The sequence below is a fragment of the Pseudovirgaria hyperparasitica genome (genome assembly GCF_010093815.1).
Source record: "Pseudovirgaria hyperparasitica strain CBS 121739 unplaced genomic scaffold EJ05scaffold_7, whole genome shotgun sequence".
Classification (NCBI taxonomy): Eukaryota; Fungi; Ascomycota; class Dothideomycetes; order Acrospermales; family Acrospermaceae; genus Pseudovirgaria; species Pseudovirgaria hyperparasitica.
Window position 1 is genome coordinate 1,146,510 of NW_022985555.1, and position 25,013 is coordinate 1,171,522.

The window sequence follows — 25,013 nt, forward strand, 5'->3', positions numbered from 1 at the left end:
GAGCTGCTGGATATTTACTATATTCTAATCTCAGCAATACAGATCGAAGAAAGTCATTACGAGAACACGTAATACCAATTCTCGTGATGACTGACTCCATATCATCCAACCGCTCCGCCTTCAAGGAGTTCATCGCATCCATCTCCACCATCTCAGGCGATTTGAGCAACATAACAGCGCCACCATTCCTGCTCGCCCAAAACTCCACTGTCGAACTGCCCCAATACTGGGCAGATCATCCACAGCTCTTCGTCGCACCAACGTTTGAGCAAGATCCCGCTCAGAGGGCTCTGCTCGTGCTGAAATGGTTCCTCGGATCGCTGCGCAACCAGCAATACGCAGGCCGGTCCGAAGACGAGGGCGTCAAGAAGCCCTTGAACGCATTCCTAGGCGAGCTCCTCCTCGGATCTTTCAAAGACAACGATATCGGCGAGACGCGCCTGTTGAGCGAGCAAGTCAGCCACCACCCCCCAGTAACCGCATGCTATCTCTGGAACGACCAGTGCGGAATCCGCGCCGAAGGCTTCACGTGTCAAGAAATCACATTCTCGGGCAGTGTGAGCATCAAGCAGAAGGGCTTTGCAGTGCTGCATATCGATAAGTTCGACGAGAATTATCTGGTTCCGCTGCCAGATGTTAAGGTCAAGGGCGTGCTCAGCGGCACACCGTATCCGGAACTCACAGGCACAGTCCATCTCGTGAGCTCAACCGGGTATGTCGCCGAGATCAGCTTCGAGGGCAAGGGCTTCCTGCGCGGCTCGAAGAACAGTGTTGATGCCAGGCTATTCAAGGTGGATATGCCTGAAGACCCGCTATATCATGTACACGGGCAGTGGACCAGCGATCTGACAATCCACGACGTAAAAGCCAACAAAGACGTGGAAACATACAACGTCACCGCGGAAAACTCTGCGAAGATGAGCCTAGCGCCGCTCTCCGAACAAGATCCCTGGGAGTCGCGACGCGCGTGGGAGGGCGTCATCGCGTCCCTGCAGAAGGGCAACATGCAGGGCGTCAGCGATGCGAAGTCGAAGGTCGAGCAAGGGCAGCGACAAATGCGCGAGGACGAGAAGGGCAGCGGACGCGAATGGACGCCTGTGTTCTTCACCCGGGCAGATAATGTGCCTGTCTTTGACCAGTTGCAGACGGTCTGGGATACAAAGACGCCGATTGAGCCAAAGGGCGGGATGTGGAGGATCGACAAGGAGAAAGTAGAGAGTGCGAAAAGGCCTTTCCACGGAGATATGACGCCAGGCAATCAAAGGCGTGGGAGGAGTGGGGATACCGTGAATGGATCTCAAAAGAGTAGTAGCACAGCTGCACCAGGTGAAGCGGCCCAGCAAAAGCAAACCAAGGCCTCTCCAGCACTCAATCGTTCATCTGATAAAGAAGACTCGAAAGCACCACCCACGAACCGCGAACTAGACACAAAACAAGTCGAGACCTTTCTGCGCAATAAGTACAGCTCCGTCAGGTAGACAGTACAAACGCAATCTACCAGCCACCTTACTCACAGGTCAATATCGGTACTCTGGGCTCGTAAAGATGTTGATATACAACACACCGTCCTTGAACGATCTAGTAAGCTGAACTTGCCTGTGTGCACTACACTTCAGACTCTTGTATCTACACAGATCAGTCGATTACCGACGATCAGGCATTTGCTATTTAGGACAACGCAGGATCTCTACGAGCAACAAGATGTCAGGATGAAGCTGAAACCTCGTCGAGACGCTTGTGACGAGTGACGAGACCCAGTAGTAGATTGAGGGAGAAGCAATCACGAGTGGACGGGTTCTACAATCAAGGGCCAAGGCTAAAAAGCTTGCGTCAGTGGACTTTACATGTCAGCCAAGAGGGGTTTTATATGACTTAATGACTAGTGTCTTTATTCCATTTCCGTGCAAATACTTGCATAATTATCTCCGACGCTATTACAACCAGTCCGTTCAGTTAGACTTCGTAAGGCCTATCCACGCTCTCCTTGAGCCCTGTCATAACAAGGGTATAACATCCCAAATACCTACAAGAGTCCAGATACATGCATGTCTCAAGCATCAGTCTCAACCAGAGTGCCGCTGGTGGGAACAGCTGCCGTCTCCGCGTTTTCCTCCGGCGGCGAATCTGCGATACCGTTCCAACTCACAGTCGACAAATTAGCCTCCTGAGGTGATTGCAGCTCATTCTCCTCTTGCACTGGTCCCGCTTCCAGTAGCCTAGCTTCGAGCAGCTCCGCAAATGAAAGACAGCGGTACCCATCATCTACATCGTCGTCGTCCTCGTCATGCATTTCGAACTTGCCATAGATGCGGTTCCCCTCCTCATCGTATGCGATCTCACGCTGTGAGCGATCGCGCTTGGCAAGCGTCATCTCGATCTCGCCGCTGTCTTTGACACGGTCGATCTTGGCGGTGCGAAAAGCAGTAATCAGGGGCTGCCAATTGGTTTCGTGTGACATGTCCAGCTGTTTGAATACTACGATAGCACCTTCACGAACGTCTTTCTGCGCCAACACTGGGAGGTCTTCGACGCACAGCGGCAGTATAGGAAGGTCGTCGGCGAAGACTACGTGCTTTCCGGCTGGCTTGGCGGTGTCTGGGGCTTCGTCGTAATCGAGCACTACATTTGATTCCGGTTCATCTACTGCTTGAGAGAACACATTCCCGAAATCAGCATTAGTATTGAAGTCGTTGTAGTAGTTGGTATTATTTCGCTGGCGCTTCTTCTTTCTACGCTCGTTGTTGGCATTACGACTGTTACGCTGAGGATCATACTGCTGTTGCGGGTCCCAGCGCTGAACAAACGGAAAGAGAGGGGTACTGAGCACGATTCCGTCTTTACAGCATTCAACAGCGTTAAGGTTGAGTTTGAATTTCCAGGCATTTACGTCTTCGACTTTGCTATCATCTACGACGGGCAGCCTCCCCTTGCCATTGTTCGGCGACTGTGTTCTAGTTGTGATAGCATCCTCTTCAGAATTTGTCGTAGGAATGCAGAAACGTGGCGAGTCATTCGATGTGCCCTTCGATCGAGTAGCGCCTGTACGTGCGCGCTTATTGGGAGTCTCTGTATCGGTGCCATCTCTTGAGCGCCGAGACTTTCTCTTCTTAGAATTCTCGGGTAAGAGAGTAACTGCTGCAATGTCTACCCCACCAGTGGCCAGATCACGGAGTAAAACTTCTCGTTGTTCCAGCTCTTCTTTTGAGAGTGAGTGCGCTGTAAGAGCAACTCCAGGGGTTCCATTCTTGCCTTTCCCCTTCGGCGAGGCCATCGGTGTCTGCTCGTCGTCGGGTGCAGAGTTTCCTGAATCCAGATGTGCGCGAAGGTCAGCTAATGAGGCATCGGGGTCAAGCTCGCCAAGCTCTTTGAGTCTGTTGAGAGTCCTCAGGGCGCGTCTACGCTGGTTTCTTGTCTTCGTGTCTGACGAGCCTTCATATGGCAGGGATACACGCTGCTTTGGGCGAGTTGATTCGACTTCTGGCCCAGGATCTGACGTAGCATCTGAATCTGAAGGACTGGGCACACTGTATCTTCCGGTGTTATCTTTTGCATTGACACCTTCTGCTGGGGTGGCGTCTGAGTCTGAATCAGAACTTGAATCCGAATCCGAATCTGAATCCGAATCCGAATCTGAGTTCGAGTCTGAGTCCGCGTCCAAAGCCGAACTGTCGGAGCTAGAATCTGTATCGGGATCTGACTCGTTGTCGGCATCGCTATCTGGCATCGCTTGCCCCTTGGACCTGGTCAAGCGAGTTTCCGCGATAGCTTCTCCTTCACTCTCCTCTAGGTCACTTTCATTCTCCGAGCTACTTGACCCGTCCTCAAAGTTGTCGTCTGATTCGTCGTCATCTGAGGGAAGCAGAGTCGATTCGTTCACTGCTGCGGCTGTATTGAACCTTACTCTTCTACTGACACGCGCGTTGGCAGGCCTTGCAGATTGAACCTCTCCGGCTACGTTTTCTTCCCGGTCGTGCTCGTATGGGACGAAATCCTCATCCTCCTCTTCGTCGTCTTCGTCGTCTTCGGCGTTATTTCCATTCGTGATTCTAGAGAGGGATGTAGGCTCGGGGCTCGGGCTAAGGTCAATGTCGCCGTCCGCAGGTGGCAAGAGACGTGCTCGCTTGCGAGGAGGAATATTGACCGCAGGTCTGGCTGGCCTTCTGAGCCCGGTCTTGCCAAAAGGTACACCGTCTAGTAGATGTACACCGGCAGACGATACCTGGACACGACCAGAGACTCGACGTACGCGAAGCTCGGGTGTCTGAAGAGGTCTCACACTATGTCGTCATGTCAGTCTCGAACCTGCAGCTGGCTTTTCTCCGAGTTCATCGGAATGCGGAGAGGGATACTTACCAGACATGGTCACCGTCCTTGAGTATCTGGGCAAGCCGTGAGTAGTGGAGGCACTCGAAACCATCGACCTCTACCACATAGTCCTCGAGACCCCATTCTGGAGCTTCCAGGGGTATAGCTTCGTCAATATCCTCGAGGAGATTCGAGATTGTCTGTAAGCCCTGGGCCGGATGGTCAGAGATATTCCAAAGCAGGTCTACAGACGGCAGACCGTGACGCTGAACTGAGAGTTTCAAGCGCATGATTAGATCATTGCGGAGTGAGTCTAGGTCATGGATGTTGTTGTTATTGTTGTACACACGCAGAAAGCCAGAAGCAGAAACAATTATTTGGTTCTTGTCGCGTCAGTCCTCGGCCGCCGTCGCACTAGTCAGAGGTAATAAAGGTGGGGCGAGCGCCGGCCACGCCGTAATGCCTTGCTGCCTTGTTTTCTTGTTTCTGCCTGACTGCCTTGCTGTCTGACTGCCTGACTGCCTTGCTGCCTCCACATACAATCGATGAATCGCGTATTCATTCGTCTTGACGAGATTGACATCTCATTCCCCTAGATTACTACTGACACGTAGGTATCTTACTTGCCTTTTCCTCTCCCAAGGTAATCATGTTTCTCCTTCTCACTCACATAATACTTCCTAGCCTCTTTCTTGAAGAATCATCAGGCGCGTCTCATTCGTTCCATGTTTCTTACGTTTTGTCGTTTTCATCACCTCAATTCTCTTATCGGTATCGAGAAGCGATCGTTTCCCATCATCATCATGAGGGTTGCACACACAGTGAAACGGGTGTTCTTGGCGAAGGCAGCAGAAGTCTTGGAAGCGCGCGTTTGAGCACGTTTCGCCCCACAACTGCATCCATTCATAACCACCGAGAGAACTGTAGAATTATGACAACGCCGCTCCACTCACCAGTCGCCGATTACTCAAATATCACCTTCTTTCCCACGTGGCTATCTGCAGAATTAGTTTGGTTCCCGTACTTTCGAGATCAATCGCTGTATCGACCATAACCTCGTCGCACGTCGCTTGGATTTAACATCAGTCGACGATCCGGATCGAACTAGCGGAAGCTGTCGAGCATTTCTTGGCTGCCATGCTTGGCTAAACACGGAATCACACTCGAAACTCCAGCCTTGATAAACCATTTATCGCATGGTCTTGTGCTCAGCGACATATAATAAACTCCCGTACGTTTTCGCCGTACTTCAAGATGTTCCAACTCTTCCGGCGGCAGCATATCCAAGACCACGACTCAGCAACGAACGTCACAGAACACTGGGGATACCCAAGCCGGGTCGTACCATGTGTCAACGATGTCGGATCTTGCCAATATCTTGACGCCGTATACTGGATGCATGATACGTCCATGCTGTATTCCTTCATTCTCTGGGCGGTCATTGGGAGTATATTGTTGATATGGCTTCTCGGTCGAACATTTAAGCCTTCGTCAAGATCAACGCCATGGGACTGGGAATCCCAAAAGGCCAGCAATAGGGGCGTTGTTTACCGCGCGGCTCGAGCATTCTCAGCGCAGGCCAGACGGTGGCTACTACCGGAGAGTATGACGAGAATCTTTGGACACACATCGCGGATACAGCTTCTCGTCTTGGCTGTCCTGAGTGGCTATCTTATCATATTCAGTTTTGTTGGTATCGTGTACAAGACCTGGGTCACGCCCGTCAAGAACTCCGACAAGTTCAACACCCGCACCGGACTGGGTGGATTTTCTGATCGCATTGGTGTGTTGGCATATGCCCTGACCCCTTTCTCAGTCCTCCTTTCCAGCAGAGAGAGCATTCTCTCCATCGTCACCGGCATTCCTTACCACCACTTTAACTTCCTCCATCGATGGCTTGGCCGTATCATCTTCATCCAGTCCTTCGTCCACACCGTTGGCTGGATCGTCGTCGAAGCGAGATTGTACCAACCCCAGCCTAAGGTCTGGAACACCTTTGTTAACCAGCCGTACATCATCTGGGGCTGGGTCGCCATGATATTAATCACATTCCTCTACGTCTTCAGCATCCGTCGCGTAATTCGTTGGACTGGCTACGAGTTCTTCCGCAAGACGCACTACATCGTCGCAGGTCTCTATTTCGGCGCATGCTGGGCTCACTGGGCTCGTCTCGTATGTTGGATGATTGCCGCCCTAGGACTATTCCTTGTCGATCGCGGCGTGCGCCTCCTCCGCACCTGTCTCATTCACTTTGGCTACAAGCACGGCGAGCGAGGCTTCGGTTTCCGCTCCTCCCCAGCCCGTGTACAGGCCTTTGTCGATCCGGAAAGCACCGTGCTGCGAGTCACGTTCGAGGCGAATCACGATCCGTGGGCCATTGGACAGCATTACTTTGTATGCTTTCCCGAGCTGTCGATCTGGCAGAGCCATCCTTTCACGCCGGCGAGTGTGCCGAACGCTCACCCTGCTCTGCCAGAGCATACTTATATCATTCGCGCGCTAGGCGGACAGACGGCGAAGCTTGCGCAACTGGCACAAGAGAAGGAGAAGACAGACGTCTGTGAAACACCGGTGATCATCACTGGGCCGTATGGTACACCGGTGATCGACCCTGCGTACTCCCACATCCTGGCCATCGCTGGAGGTACGGGCATATCATTCACGTTACCCATCGCGATGGCAGCTGCGACGAGGCGTTCTGCATCAAACGCATCAGTCCATCTAGTATGGATCATACGACACGCAGACAACATCTCCTGGCTAGCAGACGAGCTCACGCTGCTCAAAGACCTCATGGCCCGCGGCGCCACAGACCTAAAAATTAGCATATACATCACACGAGACGCGAGCAGGCCGACCTCGAACCAAGGCTCCGTCTCCACCAAAGACGCATCTCTGCGGAAGGAGGCCGAAAAGACAGACAATGAAATCACAACAACGTCTACATCTATTTCATCCGGCGCTGACGCGTGCTGCTGTGCGCCGACTGCGGGAACACTTCTCTCCCCGAGCCGAAACTTCAGCATACATTACCTCGCAGACCACCACCCGTCCATGCCCAAGATCCTCGACGAGTACATCGCGGACACGCTCGTGGACGGGCCGATCCAAGTCGCCGCTTCCGGTCCGCCTGGTCTGGGTGCTGATATCAGGCAGGCTGTGGCATCGCGGAACAGCGGTGCGCGCGTGTGGAGGGGTGACTGGAGTGCGGATGTAGACTTGGTATGGGACGATCGGGCCGTGTGATGTTGCTTGCTTTGGCGTCTTGGTTAGGGTTTATTGCTATCATAGTAACATCGTCGTAGTTGCAAATGAATTGTTCAAAGACAATACAAAGACGCTATATTCGTTCCTGTATCACCCCTCTTCACATACTCACCGCCCTCACACTCCTCTTCACAGACCTCCCATTCTCGCAAAGCAGACACACCACACCTCACCACACCTCACCACACCTCACCACACCACACCAACCCGACACAATCACCGCCAGCTCCTACACACATATATATATCCCCCCCTCCTCTCTTCTACTCACAACCACAGATAGCACACGAAGTCTTCATGTGCTGTGGGTACCCTCGCGAAAGGTAGCAACTTCTACATCCTCTCACGAAAACTCAACCCACCGCATAAAGACGCATGTATCTACTGCGACGACGAAGGCAAGCTAGTTCCTGTCGCCGGCAAGTAGCAATTACATCCTACACGGCGAGGATCCATTCTCTGCTGTGTGCGTTCCGTACTCGTGGGGCCTTTGCGTACAGTGGTGATGATGATGGTCATCACCATCACAATCTGTAACTAATCCGAGCGTTTAATATTCCGCACTCCACACTCGTGAGTCTTGAATAGCAGTGATGCTAATCATCATCATCACCACCACCACCACAACCACAACCCACAACCACCACCACAACCACCACCACAGCCATCATCATAATATAGAGATAAGAGCCGCCGAACACCACAGAAAGCCCATAAAATCAGGTCTAGGTCCTCGTCGCACCGCACGTATACTACTACTACCAGAACAGACCAGCCCAGCCCAGAACAGAACAGAACAGAACAGAGTAATTAGATGCAAGAAAGCACACAAACCTAATACATAGATCATCCATCCTTTATATTACGTATATGCATGCATATCCGTACCCGGCACTTTCCAATCCTCCACCCTTCCACCCTTTCACACCCCCACCCTCACCTCCATAAATACACACACACACATAAAACATACAACACAAACCCGGCCCTAACTCCTAGTATAGCAAATCCTTCACCTCAACCGACAACCACGCATGACGAGAGGGAAGGGGGAAATTGCGGGACCGGCGCAAGTCATGTTTTCTTGAAATGTGTGTGCGTGTGGACGTTTATGCCTAGATATGTGCGAGCGAGCCGTCCATTAGATGATGGTGTGGCTTTGTTTGTGGGGGGGTTGGGGGGGGGTTTCTTTTAACGTGATACTGATTGTCAGCATCCTTTGTATGTCGTCAATGGTGGACTATATTCGGAAGATCATGGTAATGGTTCGTATTACTATTTATCTGTCTATATCGTAAATGCATGTTCGTCATGCGCCCGTAGGCATCTCCGATCCGATCTACCATTGCACTAACTTATCACCGGGTAGGAAGTAATGCATCATTGCTGTCCGTATATGGACAGTATGTTCGTCGAGTTGCTGTAGTCGACGCCACACAAGCCGTCAAAGTCGCCAAACATCTCGCCTCTTGCCTTGATGAACTCCTGGAACCCGCTCAGCCCACAGCTCTCTGCCGGACCATCCACACAGCCCGGTAGCGGTTGCGGGGCCTGGTTGACCAGCACTCGGATAAACTCGCCTGGCTCATATCCGTAGGAATCGCAGCTCAATTTCTCCATGGCAATGTTTGACAAGAACGGGAGGATACGAGACGATTGCCAGACGCGATTGGTGCTGATTTGAGTCAGCGGCATGGTTGCGTTGTAGTCCAACGAGTTGGTGAATGCGGTGTTGTTGAACAAGCCCAGTGCGACCAGGACGTTTGGTGGTAGCTCACGATGAGCAAAGGATACATACAGATCCTGGATGTCGGAGCTGTTTGCCGGCGCAAGAAGCAGCTGCGCGGTTGCGTTAGTCCAGGGGAAGCCTTGAGCGCCAGAAATGCCTGGAGAGCCGTAGCCAAGCGAGTGATGGTACATGATATCGTTCATATACTCAAAGGAGAGCCACTCGTTCGGTGTGAAGAGGGAGAGGGAACAAAAGGGCGATTCACCGCGGATGACGGTCTCGTAACCACAGAGCTGCTGCATTCCGACCACGTCGGACATGGTAAAGTTGAAAGCGGAGGCTTGGGCATTGAGACGCTCAACGATGGGCTTGGTGTAGATCTTTTGGTAGGTCTAGGAAAGTCAGCTTTTGTGCATGATCGTCAATCGGTAGATATTCACCCCAGATTGCTCACTGCCCCGCGAGCCGCTGTAGTTGGGGCACGTCTGATGGGGCGTCAGACTATCTGCACCCTCTTCGCTGGCCTCACTGATACCCTCAAGCTTTGTGGAGTTCTGGCCAACAGTGTATCCATCAATGAAACTCTGTGCGCTGATTGTGGTCCTCTCAGCCGTGCTGGCCCATACTTTTCCTGGCTTGTTGAATCCCTTTCCGCCTTTCGCGTATTGGTATCTTTGTTTGACCTGAACCCCGAGCTTGAAGGCCTCAAGCTCGCCGACCTTTGTCAAGTCCTCGAGATCCTCGTCTTCAATTGGGCTCTTCCATGTCGTCAGAAAGCTCAAATCTCTCGTCTTGCTCCAATCTGCAGTCGTATTGCCCAACTTCATTACAAAGGGCTCGATATAGCTCTCGAAGTCGAAATCGTTGGCGTAGATTGCTGCATGACGAACGATATAGGCAGCGCGAGTGACGTTACAGCCTTGAGGCGGAGCTGGGTCAGACGGAGGGTCTTCAGGCTCAAAGTATGGAGCAATGCCGGCCAGATGTTCGAGTGGGTCAAACGAGTAGGCCGCAGCCACGGAGAAAGCTAGAGGAGCGAGAGCTGCCGATGAACGCATTGCGGCGGTCAAGGTGGAAAAGGAGGAATAATCGATGAGGTGTGAGGAGGATAGTCTGACAGGCGTTGAGGAGAAGTCATGGTTGTTAGCGTGGATTGGGCTCTATAAAGGCCCAGCAGCGATCTCGATTTGTTTACAGCGATGACGATGACGGACGGAGGTGAACGGGCATGACGTGAAGCTTGGAAAGACGGGAAACAGGGTAGATCGCGTGCTAACGGTCTTCGGATAGCGCCAGGTCCCGTCTCGCGCACGTCTGACCGTGATTCGCGCACAAGAGCAATAGTGGAGATGCCAAATCTGCATTGAGGATAGAGTTTGGGTGAAATGAGAGCGGAATGACGATGAATGAACGAGCGCCGCAGAGAATCCTAATGAGATGCAAGTTAAAGAAGCTTGAGCACCGACAAGCTCACGCCACATCTCAGTGGCTGATGCTTCTCTACCTACCACAACTCTGGCCTAGGGTTGTCCACTGACAATACTGGCAATCTATCTTACCCAACGAGGCTCGAGCGACCTGATCTGTGTCCACGGTGAAAGGAGCCATGCCATTCGTGTTGTACAACCAAGATATAGTGCTTCAATCGAACTGGCCCTCTCCGACCCACTTCACACTCGGTCCGGGAGATGCGATACAGGCCGGTGGATGTGGTTGATTTGCGGAATTCGGGGATTTTGCGTATGCGCTGACATGCCGGCAATCAACGAATAGAAAAGTATTAGCAGGCACAATCGCAGACTAAGCCGCCGTAGGAGTCGCGAACTACGCTCGTGCAGTTGTTTTGCTGCGTTAAGGAGGGCACCTTCAAGACAGGTTTGGAAGTTGACAGACGATGAGAAGCTCCCAGCGACTCCTCCGAGTGCTCGACGGATTCAAACAGATGGACGACTCTATTCGCGAGCCCTGGCTATTCCATTACTTGGGTGTCGAGGGAAGTCTTACACTAAGCTCAACATTTACCACTCAATACTGCATGGTGTACAGCCATTTCACAAGCTGCATATGGCGTAAACGTCCTATCATCATCTAATGGATCCTACAAGCCATTAAGCCAGACATCATGCTAGACGTCATGCCAGAATCACCAAGAATACTCGAAGACATCTCACATACTGGATAGGATGTTCATCAGACGACTACGAAGTTGCCCTCGGAACTCGAAATAGGTTGCCAAGCTCTCGATGAGGGGCCTAGGGCCACTGGCGAGAGAGCATTCTACCGCGCCTATTCCATGGCCCGTTGCCCTGGGTGCGGACGGTCTTTATATCGCCCGAGATTGGAAAACCACCAACACAACGCCCGAATGTATGCTGGAATGGACGATCGAATGTATGCTGCTGTCGATGAAGGATTAGGTACTCTCACAAGCTGGCATGAATATGGTGAGACTGGAGAGGAAATATAGTCCGAAATGCGAAAGCCATATCAATGCTCCGGCACATCCGCCGGGTCAGCCGGCAAGACGGTGTCGGGGGTAATTAATTACACACATACGCAGGGAGGTTAAAGGGGTGGAGTCCCCACCGGAGGCTAAGCGAGGCTTCTGCAGTGCAACCCAACGTTACTTCAACTCTGCTTTCACTCTATCGAACTATCTTCTATCTATAGCTCCTTCATAGTAGTAGCACTTACCATCACTTCGGGCATCACCACAGCCACCATATACTCGAATGAATGAATAATGACGAGGGCCAAGCTGCTGTGGCGCTCGGCCGACAGCCACGCGTGCTGGCTACTGCAGACTTCTAGAACCCCAGTTTCTGGTGGTGCCACTGGCCACTGTATTCGATAAATTAGCTGACTTTTCACATCTTACTATTGGCTCGCTTTGGCTCGTTCTATCCCCTGTATTTCTTAAAACAATTGATCGACTGCTTGGACTTCCTTTACCGGAGTGGTCTCCTTGACGTTGGTATGGCTGGCGCATCATACCTTGCCTTGCCTCTCTGAAGTTACACGAGGATACGATGCAAAAAATACGCCTCCATGTCATCTTCATATCATGCCCTCGACGTTGATACAAAAGGCTTCTATGCCACCCTGGCACTTCATCTAGTATCCGCTCATCTTCGACTGCACCTTGACAAACACATCCATCACCACTTATCGGTCCTATCACCGCCATCAAGATGCAGCGCAGTCTCGTTGCAAGCCTCGCGCTACTGGGCTCGGTTTCTGCAGCATATGTCTGGCCATCAACACAAGATCCCATAGATGATCTGCTATATCTCCAGTCCGGGTACATCCGTTTCGGCTCTCTATCAGACCGTGCGTCACCTCTCCGGTGCCAACCAGAAACTCCTTTGCTAATGCACAGTAGAGGTCTCATCATGCGGTTTCGGTGCGGGCTCGCCAGGAATCCAAAAGTCGGCGGAATGGGTCAGAACTGCTTTCCATGACGCTGCAACACATGATGCAGCTGCAGGTACTGGAGGCGTCGACGGCTCTATCCAGTACGAGCTGGAGCGACCGGAGAACTTGGGCGCTGCACTCAACCACACATTGGCAGATATTTCGAGTTCAGTGAACGTACATAGCTCAGCTGCCGATCTCCTATCTCTGGCCCTCGTGATTGCTGTCGCGAGGTGTGGTGATCTCGAAGTCCCGTTGCGGCTCGGTCGGAAGGATGCTACAGAGGCTGGAATCAAGGGGGTCCCAGAGGCTCACACAGATCTGGAAACAACGAGAAATAGGTTTCAGATTGCCGGATTCAATGAGGGTAAGATCCAATCTGTACAATTCAATAATTCAACGGTCTGACGTTTCTGATAGCGGATATGATCACCCTTGTTGCGTGCGGACATACTCTCGGCGGCGTCCACTCTGTTGATCACCCCGAGATCGTAACAGGCACAGTCGACCCAGCCAATGTCGCCCGTTTCGACAACACAACAGACAAGTTCGACACCAAGGTCGTGACCGAATACCTCGACAACTCGAGCCGCAACCCCCTCCTCCGCAACACAAACGACACCCTCAACTCCGACAAACGCGTCTTCGCCGCCGATGGCAACGTCACGATGAACAAACTCGCAGACGCCACCTACTACAAAGCCCAATGCGAATCCGTCTTCACCCGCATGCTCGACCTCGTCCCCAGCGACGTCACCCTCAGCGAGCCACTCCAACCCGCCGACATCAGACCCTACATCACCAAATACCAACTCAGCAGCAACGGGTCCGTCGAGCTCGCCGGCCGCATCCGCATCCGCACATCCCCCGACTCCGGCCGCGTAGCCACAGACCTCAAAGTCAGCCTCCTCCCCACCGACCGCAACGGCCAAAGCATCCAAGAAATCACCACCACGGCCGCGACAGCCAAGGGAGGCGACTCCTTCGGCTACCTCAAGGAACGCTTCAACTGGTTCGAATTCAGCAAAGTCCTCCCCGCCACCACCGGCCTGAGCGGCTTCAACATCAAACTCACCGTCCCCTCATCCGGCCTCTCAACCACATACGACAACGCCGGCGCAGCAGGCGGCTTCGCCCTGAACCCAGACATCACCTTTCAACAGCCCCAATCCTGCGTCTCCTTTGACTCCGCAACAAACAAAGGCACCCTAACCCTCACAACAGCCATCTCCAAGAAAGCCCTCGCGTCAGGCGCAACGCCACAGGTCCGCCTCGTGCAGCGCATCGACCAGCCGCGCAACTTCATCCCCAAGCTCGAGCAGCAAGTCATCCAGATGACGCCCGCGGGCAAGGAGACGGCCGAGTACGTATACTACCGCGCGACTGGGACGGTGGGCCGGAACGGGCTGCAGACGACGTTTGACGTCGAGGTTGGGGAGTCGAAGTTGTTGTTTCAGGAGACGACGGCGCTTGTGGGGACGACGTGTGGGGCGTTGTGATTGTTTTCTTTTTGTACTACTACTGGATAGATATATAATGTTTAAGCGTTAATTGTAATTATTTGTTGATACCTTTCGAGCACGTGCTGAGTCACTATGCTGAAGGGGGTTTAGACCTGGCTTTGCTGGTCCTACTGCTCCTGCCTGTTCTCAAGATGCCTCCGGCTCGACGCAACTGCCAGGTTTGTACTTGACATTGTTATTCTAGGTAGGTACGCTTCTTGTCTCTTTCTGTTTCTGTCTCGACCTTAGTCTATGGTATCTCAGGTCCCCCCCCCCCCCCAAAAAAAAAAAAAAAAAAAAAAAAACCTCTTCTCTTTTTCTCTCTCTCTCTCTCTCTATTTCTCTCTCTCTCTCTCTTTCTGTCTCTATGAAACCCCAGATATCTTATCAATCACCACAGCCCAGAACCTACGATGTTATCATTACTGGGACATACCGAATCCAGCGAAGGATGTATGTGCTAGTAGTGACCCTAGCTTTCCATGACTACGTGATTGCTCTCGAATAGTGCGGGCAGTCCGTGAACGAAGCTTGGTGTGATATCATTGCCTTCTTTGTTGGATGAAGCGATCTTCTTAGGGAGCCAAGAAATAAACCTTGTATCGCCGATTATGGAATAATGTACTCGCAAGACAAGGACACGGGACAGTGACGCATGATGATCTTGGAAGGTCAGTTTACAGTCCGGCTTTGTTCTTCCAGCGTTGTGCAGAGTTCGGCTACATTGTTAACATACCACAGGGAAGGCCGGGAAATGTATGAGAGATTCTGGGTTACTGGCTTGGAATCTTGCCATCAGCACGCGTCACGCCAAGTTTTTGAGGGTTTGTCATTCACACAAGGAACAGCAGCACAAGGAGCACAATCTATATAAACCAGGCACCGCCTCGCCAGTACCACGTTCGACAAACAACTTCAAGGACACCTCCCCAGTACAGCACCTACCTACCTACCTACCTACCTACCTACCTACCTACCATCTACCCGACCTATACAGCAGAACACCACTCTAGAACTAGCCACCCTCCAACCACCATAACCATGACAAACCCGCAAGCCATCACAGAGCCCCAAAAAACACCCTCCGCTCCTCTCCTTCCCCCAGCCGCAGCGAGAGACCCCCAGAAACTCTATGAAGAACCCGCCGAGACATTTGAGGACCTCCTCAAACGAATGCGAGATTCCCCCAAGAACGCCCACGAAGAATTAGTAGGCCAATACGGCCCGGCGTTGCGCTGTTATGCCGATGGAAGAACAAAAGAAATTTATTGTCCCCTTTGTGATGAATACCCCATGGGATTGATCAATTATGCAAAGCATTTGGCATTGCCATTGCGTAGACACATTATTGAAAAACTGGCAGCATTCTTAGAGCGGCAGGAAAACAATAGACAATTCTGGCGTGCTCGTGTAGAGAAGGGTTCTCCCCTTCCGGAGTTCGTGCAGAACAAACTACTTCGAGGCGATCTTGGATCAGATATGTAAAATATAGAGCGAGTTTTCATAATTCAATCTTCTTACACCTTTTTTTTTTTAAAAAAAACCCCTCTCTTCCCTAGCTCTATCAAACAACTAATAGATAGTTAGAGTAAGTAAGTCAAGTAAAAACACTAATAATTAATCTAGAGCGACCTATTCAGAAGGAGACTTTGGCATTTCTTTTACTACTACTTACTACTTACTCCTACTACTTACTCCTACTACTTACTCCTACTACTTACTCCTACTACTTACTCCTACTACTTACTCCTACTACTTACTACTTACTACTTATTACTTATTAGTGATAGGGACGTGAGTAGAGCTGTTGTATATAGTAAGTATAAATAGATAAGAACTTCTTCTTCTTCCTCTTCTTCTTCTTCCTCTTCTTCTTCCTCTTCTTCTTCCTCTTCTTCTTCTTCTTCTTCTTCTTCTTCTTCTTCTTCTTCTTCTTCTTCTTCTTCTTCTTCTTCTTCCTTTACTTCTTACTTCCTCCCTCAACTTAGATTAATAATAATAACACCCAATGTCTCTCTAAAACAGCCAACTATCACTACCACCAAGCATTACAAAGCAAGCTCATGTATTTATGTGGCTGGGCCTTTGATTAGCTTGCATTAACGACAGGTGTAGTAGTCAGATGTAGTCAGGACAGGACAGGTCATGTGAGGACGAATGGGTATTAAGGGAAGGAACGGTGCGGTACGGTCAACAAGCCGCGAGGCAGTCGCGTGCTTCATTCCACTAAGCAGCGCCGTAAGTAGCGGAAGCGGATCCAGTAGTTTTGCAACAACATGAACATGTACATGCATTCACGGCCAAGACAAGCACACGGCAAGAATAGAACGAGGACAGATGGCATGGTAGGTATATGCTATACAATACAGACAGGCCACTTGAAAAAGAAACCGTTAAATCGAGTCGTGAGACAACTTCCAAAAGACAGCAGAGCGTGTAGACGTGTTGCTTTCGCTCCAGAAAGAGCTGGCGGGGCTGATTAGCCTGTGTACATGAGCCGGTCGCCGCGACCGATGTTGTGGCTGGCTCGCGTGCTCTCCAAAAATAAAAAAAAGACAGTGTGGCTGATGAAACGCCACTTTATACTCCTAGACCTCTACCTCCAAGTGATACCGATACCAATGGCCCACACAAAATGATGACACGCTTGCCTAAGCCGTGAACGGCTTGTTGGGAGAGTGGTTGATTCGGTCCTTCCAGTACATCTGGTCTTGCGTCTCCTTCTCTTCGACCTCGAGAAGACGGGCGTGCTCGCGGCGACCGAGACGGCGTTGCTTGATGCAGAAGAAGAGGAGGGCACATACGGCGATACCGAAACCGGCGACGGAGCCAGCGACGATACCAACACGTGCACCAGCTGGGAGGGCCCTCCAGTGGGCGGAGATGCCCTTGGGCTCTGCGATGCGCTTCTCGGCGTAGGATTGACCTCTGTGACGCGTGTTAGTCCATGTTCTATGTGCTAGAGAGTTGCTGCCACTTACTCAACCATCTTGATGCTCTCCCAACTTCCAGACCTGTCGCCAAACTCGTATTCCTTGGCATCGGAGAAATCGTGGACGTAAACAGACTCGACGGTCATGGTGAAGGGAGCCTCGCCAAAGTCGGTCTCACCACCAGCCCATTCAACAGTGCCCTTTGCGTTCTTCTCTGGGTCACCACCGGCCCAGATACCCAAGCGTAGGTTGAGAGGAGTCTGAGGAAAGTTCTTGCCACCGTTGGCATCGCCATAGTTCAAGGTGCGGACCTTGTCGTCGTCAATGTAAAAGTCGATCTTCTCCTTGGTCCAGTTGACAGTGTAGTTGTGCATCTTGTTCTGTGGGTCGTCGACGGGATGCCAGATGGCACGGTCGAAGGTGGTCTGGTTACCCTTGCCGAAGTAGTTGGTCTGGACGTGGGTGTTGTTGCCGCCAATGAATTCCCAATCAATCTCATCGAGATCGTCCGACTGCATGACAATGGAGGAGACGATACCTCTTCCCTTTGCCGCCTTCATGACGACGCTGAAGATACCACCCATGAGGTAGAACTTGGAGCCGACAGTTGGCGAGTCACCACGGCCACCAACGGTGAATTCAGTACCCTTTTCAGCCCAGTTGAGGGCACCAGCAGTTGTGTTCCAGATCTTGTTGTCGAGCAATTGGCTGTTGGTCAGGTTGAAGGTTGCGTTCGTGGACAGGGCGGCATTGTTCGGGCAGTCATCGCGTTCCATGGGATTGCATGCTGTGAAGGTTTGGGCGACGGCCGAGGAGAAGAGGAGGGGGAGTGCGGAGACGGCGAGAGTGAAGTACTGCATGGTGAAGCAGTTGTCGAGGGACTCTTGAAATATACGGCTCAACGAAGGAGTGCTAAAGGAGCTGGCGGAGCGTGTAAACCAGTCACAGGCAAAAGATGGACTGTATATGTGAAAAAGAGAGTGTTGTGTGATCGATCCCAAGGAGTGGAGGACGACCAGCAGGCCCGAGAGGGGAATATCAAAGAGAGTGGTGATGCTTGAATGAGCAAGGAAGTTGAAAAGGATGAGAAAAGAGAGAAATGGGAAGAGGAGAGAAAGAGAGAGTAGTAGGAAGCGATGGATGGATGGAAGGATGGCACAATCAATTGGCGACGACCTGGGCTCGACCAGCACTTTTTTGGGGAGGGGGCAGCTAGCGAGACAGTGCCCCTGGACTAATCTCGACGCGCAGACGAATCACAGCAGCCTGCAGACAACAACGGCGGCCCGTTGCCGATCTCTGCTGCTGCTGCTGCTGCTGCTGCCACACACACACGTTGAAGGTTATTCCTGTTCCTGTTCCTGTTCCTGTTTCTTCCTTTACTCCGCGAGTTGCCGTCATGAGACGACGCATATCATATACAGTCATACAGCTCATGCAATTCTCCATCATCATCAATCGTCTGTTCGTTGTTGAGGCTGCACAGTAGTACAGTGGGAGCATGCATTGACCTCGATGTGCGCCAATAGCCTACTTACTACTACATATACACCTTACGGGTGCTAAACTCTGGGCTGGCTGTCGGGCTGCAGCTTGTCCGGAGGCATAATAATAACACTAATCAAATCCATATGCTCACTCATATCCACGCCGCATGGACGCACGCACGCACGCACGCACGCGATAAGGACGAGATTAGCTATTAGATCGATGGATACTGTGCAGATATTGACGCATCTACGACAGACAGTGTGTGTGTTATAAAGATAGAACGGCCCTATTCCAACGTGAAAATCTGCAGCAGCATCCACCCATCGCACATCTGATTATCAGCCACGATTCACTAGCCACAGCGGCCCAGAGAACAGGGAAGGTGCCGGCGCCACAGATAGTCTATCAGTCCAGTCCCTCGCACCTGCCTCTATTATGGTCGACCGGCCGCCTTATCGCATGCGGAAATTGCGATGATCGATGTCGACGTCAGCATCACGGTGCAGACAGTGGCTGGTGGCTGGTGGCGGTGCAGCTCAGTATTCGGGCTTCGTTCAATAGAGACTTCTGCTGCTTCATCTTCTTCTTCTTCTTCTTCTTCTTCTTCTTCTTCTTCTTCTTCACCACCAGTCAATCATCGCAGTCATTTTTGCATTTAATCTTACCTCGATCCTGTCACGCTCCAGTTTTCCACGAGCCTAAAAACTGGAGATGCTGGCTGATCATCCATCACGTGCAACTCCCTGAGTGCCGGTGCCGGAGTGACGATACGAAATCCCATCAGTCGTCGGCGTCTCGTCTGCTTACTACTATCTTCCCGGTCACCTGATATCTAACCACGGGACTGCTGCCTGACTGCCTGACGGCCTGACTGCCTGACCGCCTTCCACTTGTCGCACCAATCCCCTTTACGTTCTTCACTGCATAGTCAAAACCGTGGAACGTTGCACCATCAATATTTCAAACGTCAATCGTCAAGGGTTGCGTTCATGCATCACTTACGCTTCTTCTCAGATGTCTGAAAAACTTGCATTCCCATCATGCTTCATCCGGACACATGACTCGCTCACAAGTCTTCGTACACTCCATCCGTCATCGCTTCCTCGCATTTCTTCTCTCCTCCATCGCGCTATCATGACCAACTCGTCCTTCAATGTCAAAGCCACCGTCTGTAGAACCAGGCCATCGTGACCAACTAGAACTCTGATAGACTCGTCCTCACTGGCCTGGACTGCCTAGCCACTGAGGCTAGTGCTGCTCCCACGCCACAACCGCTACAAACCCCCGTCATCGAATCAATCCACCACACCACCCGTTCTGTTGCGTGCAAACATCAGGTTTTGGTGATGCGACTCATCCACACCGTCATGGCTGTTGACGGGAGTCGCTGCGGGCATGGAGGAGTCTTCCTTCTCATCCATGTCCTATTTCTAACAGGACACCCTTGAGTATTACTCCTTGTCGTAGATCTCACAGTCCTTCTCCCTTTTCCGTACATCTGTGTATCCGACAGCCCTACCAACAATCATATTGACGCCCTCTTCGGATTCATCCCCAATTCCTCATCATGAACGTCAGTCGGCCCTCAAAGGGCATCCGCATGCCCTGGCAATCCATGCACATCCACCGACACCTCCCCGACTCGGAACGCGCCCCCCGCCTGCCCCTATCCTTCCTCCCACGCACCGCCAAGCGCTACGTCGTCGCCTGCGCCGGCGAGTTCGTCGGCACATTCATGTTCCTCCTCTTCGCCCTCGGCGGCACAAACGTCGTCAACACGGCCCCGGCAGAGGGCGCAAACTCGGCCGACCTGTCCGCGAACCCGAGCAAGATCATGTTCATCGCGCTGTGCTTCGGCATGAGTCTGGCCGTGAATGCATGGGTGTTTTTCCGGATTACGGGGGGGCTGTTTAATCCCGCGGTGACGTTTGGCATGATGATTATTGGCGCGATGGAGTATGCCAAGGGCGGCATGATTATCGCGAGTCAGATCCTCGGCGGCATTGCGGCGAGTGCGGTTGTGAGCGCCATGATGCCGAATGTGCTTGCGGTCAAGACGGAGCTGGGCGGCGGCACGACGGTCGTGCAAGGCCTGTTCATCGAGGTTTGTAGCCTTTCTTCTCCCCTCCTTTCCAGACGCGAAACTAAGCAAAGGACAGATGTTCCTCACCGCCCAGCTCGTCTTCACCATCTTCATGCTCGCGACGGAGAAGCACGCGGGCACGTTCATCGCCCCCGTCGGCATCGGCCTCTCCCTCTTCGTCGCCGAGCTCATGGGCGTCTACTACACCGGCGGCTCCGTCAACCCGGCCCGGTCCTTCGGCCCGTGCGTCGTCACGCGCGACTTCCATTCCTATCACTGGATCTACTGGGTCGGTCCCGTGCTGGGCAGCCTGCTGGCCGCCGCCTTTTACACCTTTATCAAGGCGCTCGAGTTTGAGACGGGCGATCTGGAGCCGGACAGCGAGGCGGCGGTGGAGGTGCCGTTGGATCGCGAGAGTGGTGGTGCGGTTGCGGCGGATGCGGGTCCGACGCCGGGGTTGATGACGAGGTCGACGGGGACGACGGATGTCTTTCAGAAGGGTCCGGAGCTGGAGAAGGCGTGATGGGTCGAGGGCGGCATGTGTGATGGGTTATGAGTTATGAGTTATGAGTTATGAGCCATGCACGGCACGGCACGGCACGTACACGCAGCGAGTGTCTTTTAATATAGTTCACACAAATCATATAATTATACAGCCCAGTCATCTCCCCTGACTCCAAAAGTACAAGAAAAGAAAGAAAAGCGAAAGCCATCCGTGATACACGGCAGTCTGACAGCAGTCCAAACGACTGACCACGCCCACGGGAACGACTTGAATCATGACACGGAAGAAATCAAGGCGCGTGTACTAAGTGCATTGCATAATCGCGACGATGTGGTGGTGGTGATGATGGTGATAGTGATAGACTAACTGAGTCGAGGGGTGTGCGGGTCATGCGAGGCTGTTTAACGTCGTTCTGAGCAGCTGATTCATCAGGTGGACGTTTCGAGTTGGCTGGGGTGGTTTAGGTAGCTAGTGCGATTTGGGATGGTATGTTACGGTTTTACTGCTGTTAGTAATCAGGTAGTAGATCGTCTGGCTTAGGTAAGCGATGCTATGCTTCTATTTTCCGTGGAATCTACGTCTTGTTTTTTTTTTTTTTCGTTCTTTTTATTTTGACTTAGTCTAGGTGAATTCCACCTCGCAGGCTGCGAAACAGAGCTATATATATGTTCTCAAATAATTCCATATTACACACGGTAGGATCCTAAACTATATAACGATACGACGTAACACCAATTCTTATAATACAAATAATACACCAGACCCTAAGACATCTCCCCCGGCGCTAAACCCACCTAGACCCACACCAAACGTCGCGCGGGACGGACCTCGTCATCTGCGCCTGTCGCACGCATTCCATGGATCTACTCTATGCAAGCAATCGCATTCTCTTCTTGCGTGAGATGATGACTGTGAATACTTCCACACAGAGACACCGATTGTTAGTCAGGAAGGGGATATGGGGATATACGTCCACCGCATTGATGCATGACTGGATAGATAGATGGATGCATGACAGAAAGAAAGGAGGTGAGGAAGAAAGACGCAGTGGTGTGCTCAGTGTCAGGGTCAGGGAGTTAACATTCGACATCCACGAGACCAGACCACGTTTAGGTTCCGCGTCTTGGACGGATAGCGGGCGTGCGAGGCAGGTGAGGTAGGTGGGTGTGTAGTGTAGGTAGCATGTTGCTGCTGTCGATCCATAAACAAAACACGGATTGTCTGCTCCTGGGTTTCGACGATATACTGACTCTCACACCTACCTACCTATATACATACATATTCATTCTATCCCTATATTCCCAAGCCCTAACCCCCAAACCCAAACCCTAACCCAACACCCCCTCCTCTACAACCCCCCAAACAACCCCCCAATCCCCCAACCCCCCCAATCCCCAAACCAACAACCCCAAAAATGGGCATAACCCTCTCCACCGAACCCACCCCCCTCACCCCCCTCACCCTGACAACAACCACAATCGGCCTCCTCGGCTTCGCCTTCACCCTCTCCACCTTCTTCAACGTCTTCTGGTCCGCCATCCACACCTTCGCCCACGCCCCCACCCAGATCCAAGACCTCCTCGGCAACCTCAAGCAAGCCCTCTACGAGGAGCGGCGCCATCTGAGGGAGATTCGGCGGCGGGGGCGGGGGCGGTCGGGGCGGTGGAAGGGTGGTCCGGGGACGGGGAGAGGGACGGGGAGAGGGAGAGGGACGGGGACGGGGAGAGCGAACAGTGGCTTCAGGGGGGAGAAGTATGACTACGACGACCACGACGGGGACTGGGAAGTAGAAGACGACACATCGACCCAAACCATGCGCACCACGATCCGGCACCTCATCGCCGCCTTCAAGGCGCTCGAAGCCCCCTTTCTCGAGCCCGGGCGCGCGTACTACGAGGACACGAGCTGGGCGGGGGTGAGCGGAGCGAGCAGGACAGAGAGCGGAGCAGCAGCAGGCGGCATAACAGCAGAGCGAGAAGCAGACTGGTACACGACGCCGTACAGGAAGTGCGGGGTGCGCGAGCGGTGGGTGTGGGTGCGGCGGGCGAGGAAGGAGGCGGAGGGGCTGATGGGGGCGCTGGGCAGGGTGCAGATGAGGAGGGTGGCGAGGGAGGTTGGGGAGTTGTTTTTGTGAGTTCTTTTCTTCGTTCGTTTGTTTGGGGAGGGGTGAGAGAGAAAGGGGGGCTAATGTGTTGTGTTAGTGTTGTGCGGGATATGGAGGGGGAGGTTGGGGGGATTGAGGAGAGGGTGTTTGGGGTGGAGCAGAGGTTGTTGAGGGTTGTGGGGGTGCGGAGGGTTGGGTAGGGGGTGGATTGGGGTGCTGGGGGTTGCTGGAGGATTTGGATGATGTTTGGTGCGTGAGAGGCGCATGTTTACGGCGATTGAGGACGAAGGATACCTGAACCTGTCTTCATCCCTTACATCCACGACGAACGCTGCGGGAAGGCAATGATATGCTATACGTCCTGACTAGGCCTCTCTTTCCTCCCGTATCCTTCCTCTTCTCCCTACCCATATACTATACGTCACACCAACAACGACACCAACGACACCAACGACACCAAACAGACTCGAACAAACTCGAATAGACTCGAACGATATTGAACAGAATTGAACGGAATTGAACGAACCCGAACGAAATTGAATGGACGAATGGACACACGAACGTATAGACGAATGGACGAATGGACGCACGAACGTATACACGCATACACGAAACGGTCGTATACACGCATACACGCAACGAACGTATAGACGTATACACGTATACAAGCATGTACATACAACCAAACACACAAACACACATACACAAAAACCGCCAAACACCCCATCCCCAGCCATGACGAGTAAGCAACAAGCCGTAGGATAGCTTTTAACGACAAGCAGCAGCAGCAGTAGGAGGAGGAGGAGCAGCAGCAGGAGAAAGAAGGCAGCCTATTCGATAGGTTATACATTGTTTCCAATATCGTGGTTTGAAGTCATGGCTAGAGTTCGTAGGCAATAGATCAAAGTAGACAGACCGGCTATAGACAATGGACGATGGACCGGAGGGGGGATTCACAGAACGAGGGGTTATAGATCCAACGACGCGCCACGAGGTAGATAGACAGACAGACAGACAGACAGAAACGACAAAAACGACGCAAAAACACACAACGGAGATGGGGAGAAAACGGACAAAGGAGACGGCGAGAGGCGAGAGGCGAGAGGCGAGAGAGGCACGGTGGATAGGCAGGCATGGTAGGTCGATAGGTCGATAGGTAGGCATGTATACATGCATGCATGCGTTGTAGATAGGTCATGTTAGACAAATAGGTATATAAATAATTCAAAAATCTGCGTGCGTTCGCTCTCCGCTCTTCGCTTCGCTACTATCTTTCGCTCAAGTCAAACGCCGTACGCTGTTTAAAAACAACCAAGACTAAGAAACTCCGCTGTTGGAAAATATCTACAAGGCGTGATGGATGTATCATGCCGTACCATATGATGATGCCGTGCTGTGCTGTGCTGTGCCGAGCTGTGCCGTGCCGAGCCGTCATGCCGAGCCGTCATGCCGTGCCGTGCTGTGCTGTGCCGTACCGTGCCGTGCTGTGCTGTTACATCGTGCCGTACCGTCATGGTATATAGCCGTATCCGCATATCCGTATCCCATATCCCACATCTGTATCCCACATCCCATATCCCACCCCCCTTAATCGCACACAAGGCACACAATACACAAGGCACACAATACACAAGGCACACAATACACAAGGCACACAATACACAAGGCACACAATACACA

General features: G+C 52.3%; 10 protein-coding genes across 10 annotated transcripts; 6 read left to right on the forward strand and 4 right to left on the reverse strand.

The window, feature by feature from the left end:
- Positions 1 to 86: 86 nt before the first annotated feature.
- Positions 87 to 1,478, forward strand: EJ05DRAFT_438707 (Oxysterol-binding protein; the record flags this gene model as incomplete). Its single annotated transcript, XM_033741843.1, has 1 exon — positions 87 to 1,478. One exon carries the CDS (start codon positions 87 to 89, stop codon positions 1,476 to 1,478), a length of 1,392 nt encoding a protein of 463 aa, XP_033601131.1.
- A 286-nt stretch (positions 1,479 to 1,764) lies between these two features.
- Positions 1,765 to 4,774, reverse strand: EJ05DRAFT_361276 (uncharacterized protein). Its single transcript, XM_033741071.1, has 2 exons — positions 4,354 to 4,774; positions 1,765 to 4,277 (listed from the first exon to the last, which is right to left on the reverse strand). The coding sequence occupies exons 1-2, from the start codon at positions 4,593 to 4,595 to the stop codon at positions 2,051 to 2,053; spliced, it is 2,469 nt and encodes an 822-aa protein (XP_033601132.1). The 5' UTR covers positions 4,596 to 4,774; the 3' UTR covers positions 1,765 to 2,050.
- A 685-nt stretch (positions 4,775 to 5,459) lies between these two features.
- Positions 5,460 to 7,687, forward strand: EJ05DRAFT_361255 (uncharacterized protein). The gene has a single exon (XM_033741070.1). It carries the CDS (start codon positions 5,560 to 5,562, stop codon positions 7,549 to 7,551), a length of 1,992 nt encoding a protein of 663 aa, XP_033601133.1. The 5' UTR covers positions 5,460 to 5,559; the 3' UTR covers positions 7,552 to 7,687.
- A 1,265-nt stretch (positions 7,688 to 8,952) lies between these two features.
- EJ05DRAFT_485780 (repressible acid phosphatase) lies at positions 8,953 to 10,359 on the reverse strand (the record flags this gene model as incomplete). Its single annotated transcript, XM_033745479.1, has 2 exons — positions 8,953 to 9,693; positions 9,742 to 10,359. The coding sequence occupies 2 exons, from the start codon at positions 10,357 to 10,359 to the stop codon at positions 8,953 to 8,955; spliced, it is 1,359 nt and encodes a 452-aa protein (XP_033601134.1).
- Positions 10,360 to 12,492: 2,133 nt separating this feature from the next.
- Positions 12,493 to 14,214, forward strand: EJ05DRAFT_500201 (heme peroxidase; the record flags this gene model as incomplete). Its single annotated transcript, XM_033746958.1, has 3 exons — positions 12,493 to 12,631; positions 12,684 to 13,082; positions 13,136 to 14,214. The coding sequence occupies 3 exons, from the start codon at positions 12,493 to 12,495 to the stop codon at positions 14,212 to 14,214; spliced, it is 1,617 nt and encodes a 538-aa protein (XP_033601135.1).
- A 127-nt stretch (positions 14,215 to 14,341) lies between these two features.
- EJ05DRAFT_361346 (uncharacterized protein) lies at positions 14,342 to 14,787 on the forward strand. Its single transcript, XM_033741073.1, has one exon. The coding sequence runs from the start codon at positions 14,470 to 14,472 to the stop codon at positions 14,701 to 14,703; it is 234 nt and encodes a 77-aa protein (XP_033601136.1). The 5' UTR covers positions 14,342 to 14,469; the 3' UTR covers positions 14,704 to 14,787.
- Positions 14,788 to 16,868: 2,081 nt separating this feature from the next.
- On the reverse strand, positions 16,869 to 18,010 carry EJ05DRAFT_500203 (extracellular cell wall glucanase Crf1/allergen Asp F9; the record flags this gene model as incomplete). Its single annotated transcript, XM_033746959.1, has 2 exons — positions 16,869 to 17,145; positions 17,199 to 18,010. 2 exons carry the CDS (start codon positions 18,008 to 18,010, stop codon positions 16,869 to 16,871), a joined length of 1,089 nt encoding a protein of 362 aa, XP_033601137.1.
- A 352-nt stretch (positions 18,011 to 18,362) lies between these two features.
- Positions 18,363 to 20,270, reverse strand: EJ05DRAFT_538008 (uncharacterized protein; the record flags this gene model as incomplete). The annotated part of the gene is made up of 8 exons (XM_033749424.1): positions 19,946 to 20,270; positions 19,712 to 19,876; positions 19,449 to 19,556; positions 19,307 to 19,339; positions 19,150 to 19,259; positions 18,827 to 18,887; positions 18,689 to 18,767; positions 18,363 to 18,628 (listed from the first exon to the last, which is right to left on the reverse strand). The coding sequence occupies exons 1-8, from the start codon at positions 20,060 to 20,062 to the stop codon at positions 18,363 to 18,365; spliced, it is 939 nt and encodes a 312-aa protein (XP_033601138.1). The 5' UTR covers positions 20,063 to 20,270.
- On the forward strand, positions 20,021 to 21,264 carry EJ05DRAFT_361517 (aquaporin-like protein). The gene is made up of 2 exons (XM_033741074.1): positions 20,021 to 20,745; positions 20,801 to 21,264. The coding sequence occupies exons 1-2, from the start codon at positions 20,209 to 20,211 to the stop codon at positions 21,245 to 21,247; spliced, it is 984 nt and encodes a 327-aa protein (XP_033601139.1). The 5' UTR covers positions 20,021 to 20,208; the 3' UTR covers positions 21,248 to 21,264.
- A 1,309-nt stretch (positions 21,265 to 22,573) lies between these two features.
- EJ05DRAFT_361539 (uncharacterized protein) lies at positions 22,574 to 23,559 on the forward strand. Its single transcript, XM_033741075.1, has one exon. It carries the CDS (start codon positions 22,644 to 22,646, stop codon positions 23,361 to 23,363), a length of 720 nt encoding a protein of 239 aa, XP_033601140.1. The 5' UTR covers positions 22,574 to 22,643; the 3' UTR covers positions 23,364 to 23,559.
- The last annotated feature ends 1,454 nt before the right edge of the window (positions 23,560 to 25,013 follow it).

What these genes read in the sequence shown, in the direction of transcription:
- EJ05DRAFT_361276 (XM_033741071.1), bottom strand. Translation starts at nt 4,595, where the DNA reads ATGCGCTTGAAACTCTCAGTTCAGCGTCACGGTCTGCCGTCTGTAGAC. An exon ending in AAGGACGGTGACCATGTCTG is followed by an intron (nt 4,278 to 4,353) that starts GTAAGTATCCCT and finishes ATGACGACATAG; the next exon opens with TGTGAGACCTCTTCAGACAC.
- EJ05DRAFT_361255 (XM_033741070.1), top strand. Translation starts at nt 5,560, where the DNA reads ATGTTCCAACTCTTCCGGCGGCAGCATATCCAAGACCACGACTCAGCA.
- EJ05DRAFT_361346 (XM_033741073.1), top strand. Translation starts at nt 14,470, where the DNA reads ATGGTATCTCAGGTCCCCCCCCCCCCCCAAAAAAAAAAAAAAAAAAAA.
- EJ05DRAFT_361517 (XM_033741074.1), top strand. Translation starts at nt 20,209, where the DNA reads ATGAACGTCAGTCGGCCCTCAAAGGGCATCCGCATGCCCTGGCAATCC. An exon ending in TGCAAGGCCTGTTCATCGAG is followed by an intron (nt 20,746 to 20,800) that starts GTTTGTAGCCTT and finishes AGCAAAGGACAG; the next exon opens with ATGTTCCTCACCGCCCAGCT.
- EJ05DRAFT_361539 (XM_033741075.1), top strand. Translation starts at nt 22,644, where the DNA reads ATGGGCATAACCCTCTCCACCGAACCCACCCCCCTCACCCCCCTCACC.